The sequence below is a fragment of the Tiliqua scincoides genome, chromosome 2, assembly GCF_035046505.1.
Source record: "Tiliqua scincoides isolate rTilSci1 chromosome 2, rTilSci1.hap2, whole genome shotgun sequence".
Taxonomy (NCBI): Eukaryota; Metazoa; Chordata; class Lepidosauria; order Squamata; family Scincidae; genus Tiliqua; species Tiliqua scincoides.
This window is the reverse complement of record NC_089822.1, coordinates 62,395,614-62,411,068: the sequence shown is the minus strand read 5'-3', so window position 1 is coordinate 62,411,068 and position 15,455 is coordinate 62,395,614. Positions and strand designations below refer to the sequence as shown.

General features: G+C 42.0%; 1 protein-coding gene across 4 annotated transcripts in view; it reads right to left on the bottom strand.

The window, feature by feature from the left end:
• The window catches only part of CDC14B (cell division cycle 14B), a 50,526-nt gene that overhangs the window by 4,623 nt on the left and 30,448 nt on the right, over positions 1-15,455 (bottom strand). For 3 of the 4 annotated variants that reach the window (XM_066618597.1, XM_066618598.1, XM_066618600.1), the window contains exons 7-13: positions 15,111-15,173; positions 14,653-14,740; positions 14,273-14,503; positions 12,124-12,262; positions 8,185-8,338; positions 7,530-7,627; positions 3,666-3,782 (exon numbers count right to left, since the gene is read on the bottom strand). In XM_066618597.1, coding sequence (XP_066474694.1) covers positions 3,666-3,782; positions 7,530-7,627; positions 8,185-8,338; positions 12,124-12,262; positions 14,273-14,503; positions 14,653-14,740; positions 15,111-15,173 — 890 coding nt within the window. Of the gene's footprint in view, positions 1-3,665; positions 3,783-6,278; positions 6,466-7,529; positions 7,628-8,184; positions 8,339-12,123; positions 12,263-14,272; positions 14,504-14,652; positions 14,741-15,110; positions 15,174-15,455 lie in introns of those variants that run through there. The other variant, XM_066618599.1, reaches the window with a different exon arrangement.

Genomic DNA, 15,455 nt, shown 5'->3' with positions numbered 1-15,455 from the left:
AATCCTCTTCAGCACATACTGATCCTTAATCTATTCCACTGCGTGAGATTACTCTGGCTGTCAGTGTACTATGTCAGTTGTGTATGCCCTGGACTAGGTTCAAGCTTCTGCAGTGTTCGGCTTCATAGGAACCTATTCGCCCCCTCCCAAATCCAGAATTAATTTCTTTGTGTCTGACTTAGGTATAGGTTGCTATTCTGCAGTTTACTGACTAAGAAAGGACACAGTGCAAATACTAAGATAAATGGTTTTTGCCATTTCTAATGTGTGACCACCACCAAATGGTGTTCACTAAATTCCAGAGCAAGAATATAGAACACAAATGGAGGGGGAAAATACAATGTAGGCACTGGTTATGCCTGACAATACTCCCAGAGTATAGATATAGACTCCCAAAGATATAGACTCAATCCCAACCATTCTTTGGTTTGAAGGGTAAAGGAATATTCTATGGGCTCACAAGCTTCCCTCCCCATTTTGGATGAGCACTACAAATAGACCATATCTCCTTTTTAGTGTCACTCCTCCATTTTTAGTTTTTCTCTATAGTTTCCCCATGAGGCCCAAACTGGTCAACTTATAGAGATCCTTTAGCTCCTAATTAAGATTTGCAAGCCTATTTCAAATAACAATATATAGAGGTTAGCACTAAACCATTGTTTGCCCAATCTGAAGATGATTGAACTAAAACCTGGAATGGAATCTGCAAGTTTGGAGGAAGGAACCACATGAGCTTGGAGTACAACCCCTATCCTCCAGAGGCAGAGCAAGTTTCACATACTCCAACCTGGTTCATCCTATTGTTTGAAAGCAAATTCACTTCATCACAGTTTACATGGTGGAACATAATGAACAGACTTCACTTCCGTCATCTTTTCTCAATACTGAATTTGTAAGACTTTGCAGGACAGGATGAAAAACAATGTAAATGTGTCTCAGAGCATGGATCACATGATCATGAGTTGTTTTGTTTAAATCTCAATTCAATTTTTGAAGGCTTCATCATGTCCGGGGTCAATTTAACTAGTACCAAGTCACCAGCAAAATGATCACAATGTTGTTCCAATGCTGCTGCAGAAATCAAACTATTTGGGGTCCACCATAAGTGTTCTCATACCCTTTCTAGCAGTTTTTAGACAGGTGGCCTATAAAAAGATGTGCTCACATTGAACAGTATATAGCCTGCTTATTGAATCTGCTTATGGCTATGCTCTTCAACTTAAATGAACCAGATCAACAAGCATGACCTGGAACACCCAACATCAGAAGTCATGCCCTGCAGATTTGCTGCAGCAGTGAGCAGCATGATCTCACTGCTGCTGAAGCATTCCCTCCACTTGTGCTACAGCAGCTAAAGTGGCACCTTGTGCAAATTTGTTCTTAAAAGCAAGGTAAAAAGTATCTTGCTGTAAGTTCTGGCTGATGCAATGCTAGCAAGAATTTGCATCAATTGCGGGGAGACCCTCTTCCTACATACTTCCACTTAATTGGAAGTAAAATATTCCCTTAAAATGTTTCTACTACTATGCCATGAAGGAGCTTTTCCTCAACATTGATAAAGGTGCACCGTTGGTGGTTTCTGCTTAAGAAGCAACTTTCAATACTGGAGCAGAGAGAGGTGGCATGACAATACCTAGAATTTAGCACTGTACAGAGCAGCACAGGATCAGGCTCTTCAATTATGCAATCATCACCACGTGCAAAAAAGCATATAAAACTGCAAGTCCATTTTTATCAAAGTCTCTAGAAATGCCCAGATCCTGGCTGGTCATTTGTCAGGACTGTATTTCCAACTTCTTCTGAAGAAGTATCAGATTCTCTGACTAAAACTCTTGTATAGGAGTATGAATAAAAAGGGTGGGGTGCTTATTAAGGTCCACATAAAAACAGCTTGAGATTTTGGCTACTCAACCCTATAACATCTTCAATCCACTTCCTACCCCAATCTCAGAAATATAGCTGCAACCAAAATGGAGAAACCATGTAGTGTTGCTTAAAACCACACTTGCAGGCAATTCTCAGTTAACAGACTGACAGGAGAGCAAAAGTCCATTAAATCTGGACACACTTCCACCCATTGGTCTGTTAAATCCCCCCTTAGAGAACTCCCTCAGTGCTGCAGATCTGCTCCACCAGGGCACTCTGAGAAAAGCAGAATCTTGATCCCTAGGGTGCCCTGGTGGAGAAAGAAGTGGCAGTGCCAAACAAGCTCTCTGAGGTAGATAAGTATGGGAAAGAGAATAGATAGAGCACACAAGAAAGATACAGGATATCTATCACTTAACACTTCCAAGGAAGTGGCTGGGTATAAGACAGTCCTCCTCTGATTTTACAAAACCAGGCTTCTAATAATCACTTGTGTAAGGACCCACTTCAAAATAATAATAATATATGTGCGTACACACGTGTACTTTCTGTAAGTGGGATACCAGACCATCTCCTTCCTTTAAATAAACCAATGGTGCAGCTAATATCACTTTCGAGTATTTTGTCATAGCCTGCAGCAGTTAATACACTAGAGGCCCAATCCTATCCTACTTTCCAGCACCAGTGCAGCTGCAATGCAGCCACAAGGTAAGGGGACACATGTTTCCATACCTTGAGGAAGCCTCAGTGACTGCCCCTCCATGGTAAAATGCAGCACAAGCCCCACTGGCACATCTGCACCAGCACTGGGAAATTGGATAAGATTGGGCCCTAGGATGTCATTAATTGGGTGACAATCAAATAAAATCTCCATGAGAAAAACAGTAGGTCTCAAGATAATAAAAAACACTTCATTTTTAAATGATGCATACACATGTAGCACAGGAAGTAACATCACAGAAGTCTTTCAGGAGGGAATGCTTCATCTAACACTTGCAGCTGCGGTTTTTAAAATGCAGTATGAAGACAAGTTTAAATCTGCTGACCAATTAAACCAGCAACACCATTTATTACTATCAATTAAAACATTTTTAACCTAACCAATTCATCAACTAACAGCCCAATCCTATCCAATTTTCCAGAGCCGATGCAGCCACAAAGCAGCCCCAAGGTAAGAGAACAAACTTCCCTTAACCTTCAGGAGGCCTCCATGACTGCAACCTCAGCATAAAATGCGGTACACAACCTGTTGGCATGGTTGCATTAGCCCTGGAGAGTTGGTTAGGACTGGGCTGTTTTTATGCAGCCCCAATAATAATTATTATTTTTTCTATAAATGCAAGAGAAAGCAAAAATGTATACCTCTTTCTACCTAGTTTTTTATCTCTGCATGTTAAGTAGAAGAGGAAATTGTGTGGGTTTTTTGGTAAATTATCTTAACTGTCCTTTCTTTCCCTTGGAAGAATATTTTCAGACTCCCTTTTATTAAGGACTCATTTTTAACAGGAGACCGACAGCCCAAGCCTTTGTATGTCTACTCAGAAGCAAGTCTCATTATAGTCAATGGGCCTTTACTCCCAGGTAAGTGTGGACAGGATTGCAGCCCTATACATTTGATAGCACATCTACTTCTTCAGCCATGATAAACATTCTTCCATATTTAACTCAAAAAAGTCAGGCTTCCGCACACTAGTAATACATGAGCAAAGAATACTTTATCACTGAGAATCTGAATTTTCTTTAAAAGCTCAGTCTGAGTTAGTAAATGGTCTCTGGAGTTTCAGGACAATAATTCTCACCTTTTAAAACTGCTTTTTCTTGCAGTAGACCTGGTAGTTCTTTTAGTAAAGCCTGCATTGTCAGAAATGCTAGGTTCAGAGTGTTTACTTTTCTGAACACTGGATTGCAGAATTACTCTGAAAAGAGTAGGAGAAAGGAGTTATAGAATACAAAAGTAAAATTGAAAAATATATAATGCACAATTAGGAAAATGTTGTGGTACATAGATGGTTTTCCACAAAGATGTCTGGAAGGTAGAATTTTGTGGATACATGTATATGATCTCTCTTCAGCAACTGTGTGGCTTACTTAGATAATTGCTATGCTTTAGAACTTTTTATTCCAAGCATTTTATCTGACCCTCTCTCCTCTGGCTAAAAGTTTTTACTTTTGAGAGGAAGAAGCAAGGTGGTTGGTTTTTTTCCACCATGAGTTGCTTTACTGAGGATCAGGTAGTACATGCACTTATCGATAGTGAAGGATGAATAACAGGAGAAAAATTCCTTAGATGAGTCACCAAATGCCTGTCCATCCAATAACCTGATTCTGTGGAATACATAAAACTAAAAAGAGAAGTGATTTGATATCTTTCACTTGAATTTCTAACAAATGTGATTGGTACTTGTACACATAAAAAGAAAGCAGACTAACGGTGTATCCCCAGACTGTGAAGGCTCATATTTTTGCAAAGGGCAAACAAGTGAGCTCTCTAGATGTCAGGAAGTTTAGTGACACTGAACAGTTCTCAAAACAAAGTGGTTTATGCTTGTTATTCCATTTTCACTGCAATTTCATCTTCTCATGCTTTGTTTAGCTGCAAAAGCTCAAGAGAGAAGGGACAATTTTCATCTTCTCCCCTTTTTACTACTAGTTAGTACTTCATAGGGCAAAGGATAAAAATCTCATTAGTACCTTCCCAAATGAAGTCTCTTCCCTTCCTTGCCCAGGAAGACCTGCTGTAAAGGCCCACTTAAAATCTTAGACCTTGTTGGTGTAGAAGGCCTTTTCAGTTATGGTTCCAGCACTCAGAATGTTTTATCAGGTGAGGCTGCTTCATACTGTCCCTGTAAACAATTACTACAAAAATGTTTCTTTTCAAGGAGTCTTTCCCGGAGGGATAATGGATAGAAAACTGAGAATTTTTAGCTGATACATGGATTCTTGTTTAAAAACAGGCCATATATTTTATTGTCATGCTTTCAATTGATTCCTGCATATTCTGTTAGCAACTTTAGATACATAGAAAAGCAGACTGTAAATGAGTGAGCATCTGTACCAAAGTCAGTAAGATTTCAATACAGCAACACCTGAGAGATTTACCCTCCCCATAAGGGGGTATGACTCAGTCATAGGGCAGTGAAAAACTTGAAATCTCTTTTAACAATAGCCTTTCTCCTCCATCACACTTTGAAACCAAATGCTTTTCATATCAGTAACATATAGTGCATGACTGCAATTGTAGTGGCAAATGCAAAGGAAATCATCACTGAGCCATGGAATTGGGGGTGATGTGCAACCTTGTTCACTGTATGGAGCTTCAATTCCAACTATGTGGCTGAAGAGCTTACAGAGAAGGCTATTTGCAACATCTGCCTTGCTCAATCCACTATATCATCTCAGTTGCGTTGCAATGTACAGTATAATTCATCATTGTTAGAGAGATGTGTTGCCAAGCTGTTTCGTCCTGTCATAAATTAAACTAAGTATTCTGAACAGACTGAAATTTGTAATGGCGACAATATTTACTGCATTTTTAATTAAAATGTAGAAACACAGTATTCTCCATAATAATAATACTTTGGGCTAAAACTATAAAGTAAGGCATTTCTGACAGTTTCATTTTTGTAAGTTTGAATTAAAGCATACTGATGTGTAAGAATGAAGGGAACACAGAGTCAAAGTTACAACACAACAAGATCCATCCACAACAGAACACAAGACCTTGTAAAGAGAGAAAGGAAAATGGGAAAAAAATATCCCAAATAATCACTAGGGGGCATCATGCCTCTTAAATCTGCCCAATCCAATCCAAGCAACAAAGTATTAACCCACTCTGCAAATTGTTTTCTGTTACTATTCTAAACCAAAGATGTGATCTAGGACAGATACACACTTTAGATGGAAGCCAAGAACTACAGTAGCAATCCAGAAAAAAAATATTGCCTTGTTTCAGTCTGCCTCAGGACAATTAATTAGTTCACCTACAGCCCAATCCTATGCATGTTTACTCCATGTATTGTAGCCTTAGTCCAGCATTTAAGTGCACCCTGGCTGCAGCTATTCAAACCCACAGTCTGAGATTCAAAGATAGGCAAAGAAACCTGTTCAATTCTCAAAAGCTCTTCAGAAGTGGGAGATAAAGAAGTTCCCAAACACTTTCATGTGCTGACATAAGGAAGCACCTAGTCATACATTCAACCTTGTTAGTACCATGTTTTATTCAGAAGAGTACACAGACCAGAAAATGTACCAGTGTAAAACACCTTACCTACAATTGTTTTCAAAAGGGAATTCTAAGGCAGCTAAATCATTATTCACACACTACATCTCTTTATTCCTTATAAAAACGGGTAGAGCAAATTAAACAGACCTTAGCAAAAAAGGAAAAAGCCAGTAAAAGCTTGATGCATGCATTGATGAAAAAGGCAAGAAGGTGAGCTATGGTAGAGAACGTAAGGGCCACTTACAAAGGGGGGGTCCTGCTGGACCTATGTTCTTAAACCATCTAGACAGAATAGCAGGTTGGGAAGAAGGAAGCCACACACAATCCACCAGATGATAATGCTACTCAGGGTAGAGACCAGCATAGCTAGGAGATATCTAAAAAGGGGTGAGGGTGGGGAGGAAGAGATGAACATGAATTCAAAGGGGAAAATCAAGAATTTTAAAAACGAGTGGTATAACATTTCAGCCAATTGCAGTTTCAAAAGAATAAAAGTCCATCAACTTTCACTCAGTAAAACAATTCTTTCCTTTCCATTCAAGACTATGCTGCTTTTTCAAAGCAAATATTTTATAGGGTAAATACTTTCAGCAATGATACAGGATTATGCAAAAATCACTTTCTACCTCAAACAAAACAAAAACAAACAAAAAACCTGCCTTGGAGAGAAATACATTCTAGATCCATACAAATGCCATTTTTTTTTTTTTCAAAAACACAAAACCTTTGTTCACAATATTGCCTACCAATATTAAATGCTCTCTGCAGGAAGACTAAGGACTAGATTACCAGAGCATCATTGATATTACTGTATCTGATCTAACACCACCACCACCACACAGATTATAAACAAGAAAAAGCACAGAGGAGCATCTTACTTTTCTAGATTCAAAATTATACTTAATAAAAACATGGCAACTTCTGTCCACATATGCCTTATTTCTAACCAAAAAGTACTGTACATGTAAAAGAAATTATGTCAGCCATATGCTTCCAGACACAGAGGACATAATCTACCCTAGTACAGGGACCTGTTCTAGCTTCACTTTTCCAGAATGAGAACTCTAAAAAGCAAGAATCTTCTGACAAAAATGATGACTATGAAAACCAGCCTAGTACAGTCTTTTAAAAGTATCCAACTTCACTTAAAAGTACACAATGACAGTTTAGGCACTGCTGTAACATCCCATTAAAGGCAGTGCTTTCATGTCTAGGCAATGGGCTTGTTAAGTGGGAAACAGACACCTCACAGTGGGAGAGAGGAGAGTTTACTGATGGTACATAAACAAGACAATGAGAAGACTTAGATACTGTAGAGTGAGACTTAATGGCAATGAATACATGTGTTTCTCTTAAAATTACAGAAACATACTCATCTTGGTCATCAAGAAAGAGGCAAAAAGGTCTTGGCAAAACAAAGCAAAATAAATTTAAAACTTACGTTAGCGGAACTGAATTTGCTTTTGCCTGCCTTTTACTTTTCAGGGCACGAAGTTTATCCCCTTGCGTAATTGTGTTTGTGTCATCTTCATCACTGTACTGTAAACAAATGGTAAACCACTGGAATTATTTATATCTAATGTCCAAGTTTTACTCTTGAAGCATAACTTTTAATACACGCCCTGCTAGAGGTGAATTAGTGAACATTTCCACCTATAATGTCAACAGATTTTTTTATGTTAAAAAAACAACACACAACCATTTTGGCACCTCCAGTTATTTTGTTGGTAACATGAGGGTCAAATTAACAGGGTCACACATGGGGGTACTGAATTTAGCCAGAACAGCAAAAGAAGCATTTTAAGCGATTTGACACACATGAACCATAACTGAAGCTCTTCTTTGTCAACACTAAAACGCTTTTGTGCATCTCTTATATTACTAATGTGAAAAGAATTAAATGAAACTATTATGCCAATACCTCACCTGAAGTATGTTCTTTCATCCTGCTCATTTGTTGTGCTTTTTCTGTATCCTTAAATGCTTATTAGTAGTACAGAAGAGTATACAAAAGAAATCTAGCCATTTCTGCTTTATTTTACCCAATTTTTAGCACTGCCTTAAGATTTACAACAGCAAAATGTTCGGGTGATTACCAGTTCAGAATCTTTCTTGATGGGCCTCTGATTTCTGGTATCATTAATTGAAATGTCATCTACTCCTGAAAGAATTTTTGTAACAGCAAGTTGTTGGTGCTTCCTTAACCTTGAACGGAAAACATCTCCTTCCAGCCAAAGTTCTGACTCTTTCCTGTTATGGAGAGAAAATATATAGAAAATACATTCTGTTCAACTGAATACTATTAATAACCTAGGATCCTATCCACATTTACCCAGGAGTAAGCTCAATTGATTATAATGGGACTTATTTCTGAGTTGACATGCAATTCTATCCAACTTTCCAGCACCAGTGCAACTATAATGCAGCCCTGAGGCAAGGCAACAAATGTTCCCATACCTTGGGGAGACCTCTGTCACTGGTTCCCCATCACAGGATGTAGTTCACGCCCCATTGGTATGGCTGCACCGGCATTGGAAAATTGAATAGGATTGGGCCCTCAATTAGAATACAATGAGGGGATTACCTATAGGGGAAGCATCACAGGCTGGGCCTGGTTGGGTACATGCTGGAGATCCATGTCCCACATATCCCCAGATCCCCTGCTGCCACTGTTCCCTGTACCAGTCAGTAAATCTCAACCGGGGATGCTTACCTGGCAATCTTAGCTGAACAGCAGCAGGAGGGGAATGCCCTCCTCCTCTGTCAGAGACCAGAGTCATTTTAAAATTTTCAGATGTTGTAACTGAACACAGAGTTAGGGCCAGAAAATATGGGAATTTTAAAATGAATCTGGTTCCTGGAGGAGGAACACCCGCCCATCTGTTCTCACTTCTGAAAAAGAATCCCCCATAGCCAAATAAGTATGACATACGGGGTGGGGACAATAGCAGGAATACAACACCATCCCCCTTCCCTGGAGGGCAGGTACCATTCTCAAATGTTTCACCCCAATACAGTGTTGGGGTCATCTGGAAACTCTGCAATGGTACTGGTCCCTGGGGAAGGAGGACAGGGCTCTACACTTCCTGCTCCCCACCCCACTGCCCAGGAAGCCACATCAATTCCTATTATTATTATTATTATTGAGGAGGAGGGGCAGCAGCAGGAGCATACAGGAGCTACAGCACAAAGGAGGACGCTTCTCCATCAGAAGGTAAGAACTGGCATGTGCATGAGTAGCAGCACAAGTAGCATGAACAGCATCTGATATCTGGGAGGTGGGTAGCCCAATCCAATGCCAGGGCAGCACTTGGGGTCCACCTGCTGCCTTGGCAATGATCATAGCAGAAGTGCCATAAGCTGCATTGCAGTGGCCACTGGCAGAGAGGCTATCATAACTATGTTCTATGTGCCTGGAGACGTGGAGGACTGTGCAGTGGTAAATTTCCCCACCAAGTGGCAGGAAGGAGTTCCAGAGTGGGGGAGGCAAATGGGTGGGGGGAGGGTGGTTTGAGTCCAGAAGGGGGCAGGTACAGCGGTAGAGGTTGTCACCAAATCCTATCCCCCCTCTGAGCTGCAGAGCCCAACGCAGGTCTCCTCAGTTCTGCGCCAACTGAGGTCATGGTCTATGGTCATTTTGGCACCGTTGTACTGCCCAGTGCCAAATGAGCCTAGGATTGGGTCCTTCGTGAATACAGCACTTTAGAGAGAAAGGTATCTTTCAGTATCTTGCAAGTTCTATGACTAAGGGTGCAATCCTAACTTCCGCTGGAACAGGCAAGCCAGGAGGCTTGCACTGTATCCAGCGCAGGATTGTGGTCAGCAGCGGCTTAGCCAGAGGCAAGGGGGAACTGTTCCCCTTACCCCTGGGTAAGGGCTGCTGGCCACAGTGGGTCTCCTCAGACTTGCATCACCTCCTGAGGTGGCACAAGTTCAAGGAGAGCGGAGCAGCTTGAAGCCGTTCCGTTCTCCCTGGGGATGGGAGTTGGGATCCGGCATAACTGCCGGATCCCCTCACCTGCCCTGGGGCCGACCATTGCCCTCCCTCCTTCTGCCCAGGAATACCTCCCTCCCTCCTCCCCGCCCCTCCCACGCCTACCTTTCGTTCTTGTGTCAGCTCATCCGAGCCAACGCAAGGAGCTGGGGGGAAGCTGGCGCAGAGGCTTCCGTCAGCCTCTGCAGGCCGGCGCATCTCGGAGCACTGGCCTGGCTTCCCCCTGAGGAGGCACAAACGTACTTTACTGCATGTTTGCGACCCTCCTAGGATGGCACAAGGGACTTGGGCTGGCATAGGGTGCAGTTAGGATTGCACCCTTAGATATAGATAAACTCAAGTGGCTCCTCTACTCAGATATGGAGGGGCTTTTAAGAAATTATCTAAAGCAGGGGTGTCCAAACCCTGGCCCGGGGGCCATTTGGGGCCCTCGGGTTCCTCCAATCCAGCCCGCAGGGAGCCTCCAGTTTCCAAAGAGCCTCTAGACCGCCAGAACTTGCTGGAGTGCACGCTAGCCCAACCCTCCGTGCGACAGTTGACTGCAGTGGTAGCAAAGGAAAGGCTGGCCTTGCTTTGCACAAGGCCTTTTATAGGACTTGAACTATTGCTATATCGTCATTCATTCATATAAGTTCCATCTCTAATATATTCATTTAAGTAAATTTATTCAAATTTTAAATGCAAAGTCATTCTTTTTTCCCCAGGCCCCAATACAGTGTCAGAGAGATGATGTGGCCCTTCTGCTGAAAAGTTTGGACACTCCTGATCTAAAGCAACAGCATCCCACAATCTACCTCCTAGAGCTGGGATGCCCTCTTGAGTGGCATCGGTTAAAGCAGTGATCTTCAACCAGTGTGCCATGGTCCACTGATGTGTTGTGAATAGTTCACAAGTGTGCCATGGGAGTTTGGGGGAGGGTCATTTATTAATAAGGCTGCTGGGGGTTGTCAGCTTCCCATCAGTAGTGTGGTGTGCCTTGTCAATTATCAAAAAATGGATGGTGAGCCTTGACAATTTTAGCACCTTGTCAGTGTGCTGTGAAATGAAAAAGGTTGAAAATTGCTGCATTAAAGTATGAGGAACTGCCACTGGAATGTTCGCCCCTATGTGGAAGTGAAAATGCTTTCCATTTCCACACAGAGGATTTGGATCTTATCCAGACTCTTCAAATATAAATCAGTAACAGCAAATACAACCACTGAATCCTGCCAATTGTTGTTGGCATCCTTCAGTCTTGGAAGACTATGGTGTCACGCTCTGAATGGTGGTTCTGGAACAGAGTGTCCTCTCCAGTGTGTGAAGCCTGGGTAAAGTAGATATGGAGGATAGAGTGTTACCCATGCAGCAAATCCCCCCTCTCCAGGTCGCTGAAATGGTCCAATGGAAAGGCAGAAGCCAATACGGTTGGTTCCAGCGGCATCACAAGAGTTCAGCCATGAACTGCCTCAGGGACTCCAGCTCCGGATTTTGCCTCGAGGTTGACTCCTGAAGCCTTTTCCATAACTGGATGTAGCCACAAGTCAGTGGAGGTTTGGGATCAGAGTTTTCCTTCTCTCAGATGAGCTGCCTTCCCAGGCTGACGAGTCCCATCTACCAGGTGGCTGTTTAGTCGCCTCTTACAACAAGTACAGCCAAACTGAGGGCCTATTCTTATCTCCAGCCCCCAGGGGACAATCCTGCCAATAGGGCAGAAAGAATCAAAGAGAGACATACAGCAACTCTGTCCAGCTACTGCTGATTGCCAAAGGTTTTGGGTACCACTGATTCTTGTCTGGTTTATTATAGAGTGGGAGGCAACAAGAGTAATCTACTTCAGCATAGAGGACATCAATATCTTTAAAAAGGTACATTGCCGATGATTTTCCCACATGGATAATCATCATTTTAGACAATATCTTTAGCTCACTGCATATATAATATCCTAAAAGCAGGATGGTCATTACGCATTTGTGTGAACCCAGAAGCCAGAGTTAGCATGGAAAATAACTGGATTCAACATTGCCTTGATCATCTAAATATTCTGGTATAAAGGTTTACTTACTCTAATAGGAAGTGCTGCTGTGATCCAATCACAGAGCCAGGTCTGCATATTCTAATCCAGGCAATGGTTTCAGCAGCAGTCATCTTGTAATGCTTCATAATGTAACAGCCTATAAGTGTGCCAGTTCTGCCAAGTCCAGCTGCACAGAACACAAGGAAACTCAATCCTTAGTCAGATTTCTCAGGGGATCTCCAACTCAAGCTTTACAACCAATAGGACAAAAAAACCCAAATGTATGTTGCTTCTAACAGCTCCCCTCCCCGCCAATGCAGCTGTGCCACTAGAGCACATGCTGCATTCTGCGGGAGATGGCAGTCCAAGAGGTCTCCTCTGGGTAAGGGAACATTTTTCCCTTGCCTGGGGGGTAAGCTCTGGCTGCCCCACAGAGTCTACTTGGACTTGTGCCAGCAACTGCTGATGCAAGCCCAAGTGGAACCAAGGCAGACTGAGCCCAGGCCATAGCACATCTTTAACAAATAACATATCTGGATTGTTTAGCAGCTGTTCTATTTTAAATGCTATTTCAAAAACCACTTTCAAATGCTGTCAGCTCCACTTGATCTAATGCAGGGGTCTCCAAACTTTTTGGCCAGAGGGCTGCATCAAATATCTGGCGTGGTGTAGAGGGTCAGGAAAATAAATAAATAAATAAATAAATAAATAAATTAGAGCTAGATGAGTGAATAAATGAATGAATGGACTCATTCGTTCAGCCTCTCTGGCCCTCAGGACACCCTCCAGACACAATCAGAGCACAGTTCTGGTCATGTTCAGTTGAGTGGGCCAGAGGCTTTCAGGGGACAAGAGGTTGGCTGCGGGCCGGAAAGAGGCTTGCTGTGGGTCACATCTGGCCCCCGGGTCGGGGTTTGGAGACCCCTGATCTAATGGAATTGTCAGAGCCCCTCCCAGATGCCCTGACCTCCGACTTACCCTGGTGCAGGCACCCCATGCCCAGGGTGGGGAGGCTTCCCTGCCCTTGAGGGGGCAAAGAAGGTTGGCTCACCCCAACCAGACAGAGGGGACTGGCAGGCCAAACAAGGAAACAAGCCAGGAACAGGAAAGGCCTTTCCTGCTCCACCTGGAGGAAGGGGAGGGGCCAAAAGGGGCGGGCTTGCTCCATAAAACAGGGAAGCCAGGGATGAGAGGAGGCAGTGTGAAGCAGGGAGTTGTGAGGTGAACAGCTCCTGCCCCCAAGCCAGGTGTGGCAGCTCTGCTAAGGAGGAGGACAAGGGTGCTGGAACCCCCTCCCCCTTCAGGGAGGCCTCCCTGGGGGTGAAACAAGCCTACTCCAGGCCCCTCCAGGGGTGGGCCCCTACAGGAATGTATTAGAAATACAAGGTCATTTATTTGATCTTTTAACTGAAGAGGCCACGACAGTTAACAAAATATCTGAACACAAAAAAACAAGCAAATGCTTAAATGCACCAAACACAACCAAAATGCTGGATTTTCACACACCAGTTGTGTGCAAGAAGCCAAACATTGTTTTAGAAAGGAAACAATATGTTACTTGGATGAAGAACATTTTGAAATTGAGCTGGGCCTTTCAATTTGATGCCTCAGTTTTTAATGTACATAAAGCAAACTGAACAATAATGTAACTTGCATTCTTGAAAATAAAATATTCTGTAATAATAGTCAAGTTTTCTTTCTTTTTAAAAAAGATTATTCTGCTCTTCAGTTATGTACATAATTATAGTTTGTCATTTGTAGTTTAACGCTGTCTTTTGGTTATTTCTAATGGGGCTTTCTGTACCTATAAGGTATGCCAGACAATTCATTGTTTACCACTGTTTATACAGGTAACTAGCAGCCCAATCGTATCCACACTTTCCTGAGAGTAAGCTCCATTGACTCTAATGGGAGTTACTTCTGAGTAGACAGGCATAGGATTGGGCTGTTAGTCTGAATACTCGTACAGTAAGAGTGGAGTACACTGGAACACAGGCTGAAAAAACTAAAAATATCTCAAGCTTCACCAAAGCTCCCATAGAAATGGAGCCTGGCAAGGGGGAAAAAAAAATCCCTCACTGTATAAACAAATACTCAAGTAACTCAAATTAATAGATACACAAAGGTTAAGAATGCATGTTGTGAAAGCTCTTAGAAAAATTTGAATATCCATGGTTCGAACTCATTACTTCGATACCTTTGCAATGAACTGCTATAGCACCTTCAGTATTTTCACAAATATTTAGGAATGTTTTCACGATGTTATCAGTTGGTATACTTCCATCGGCAAAGAAAAGATCATAGTGTTCAAAGCCTGCCTCTCTAAATCGTTTTGCATCATACATTTTCTTGTTCAGGCGAATTACAGTAGTTACATTGTGTCTTTTGAAGTAGGGAAAATAGGCCTCAGGGGCATGATGTGGATAACCTAGAAAGAAGGAAGGAAATAAAAAGAAGAGTATCAGACAGATTTCCCAAAAACAAAACAATCAAGTACATATAGAGCCAATAATGCAATAAGTAACAATCAGCAGTGTAACTGTTTCTGTCCAACACCCCTTGGTCCTTTAAACATACCATTTTCTATTCTACTTCTTGAGTGAGGTCCACTAAAAGCAAGGAATTTTTCTGGTATTATCCAGTTGAAGTCTCCATTTTCCGCCCTCTGTCAAGGAAACATAGACACATTGTTTACTTCATTCCTGAAACTCTCTTAGCATTCTCATATTTGCTTCAGTGAACAAAGTGAAGATGACAAGAAATGCTGATGTAAGGTTTTTGCAATATAAGAATGTGTAATTCCAATATCATCTGGGATAAAAGACCACATGCTCTCACACTGTCATGCGACAGCCTTAAGTGTATTGAAACATCTTTTTGTTATTTACCTTACTTTCCTTGACTCCACATATTTAGATATAGACTATCTTGAAAACAGAAAAAATCAAGAGCTATAAGTAATGCATGCCAATTTTATGCAAAGAAAATCTCAGTAGTAATTATAAAGAGTAATCAGTAAAGAGAAATATACTTACCTCATAGTGCTCATATTCGTCTACATCAAATGTATTGAAATCAAGGAAGCCATACTGCAAAGCCTAAAATCCATAAGAAAGAAACTCTGAACATATTGAAGCCTCTTAAAATGGATAACAAACATAGGGCACAATCCTAACCCCTTATGTCAGTGCTCTCCAGCACTGACACAAGGGCAATGCAGCTCTGAGGTAAAGGAACAAACATTCCCTTACTTTGAGGAGGCCTCCGTGAGTGACAACCAACTGCAGGATGCAGCACATATCCCATTGGCACCACTATGCCAGTGCTGGAAAGCACTGACATAAGGGGTTAGGATTGCACCCATAGTCTTTTAGAATGTC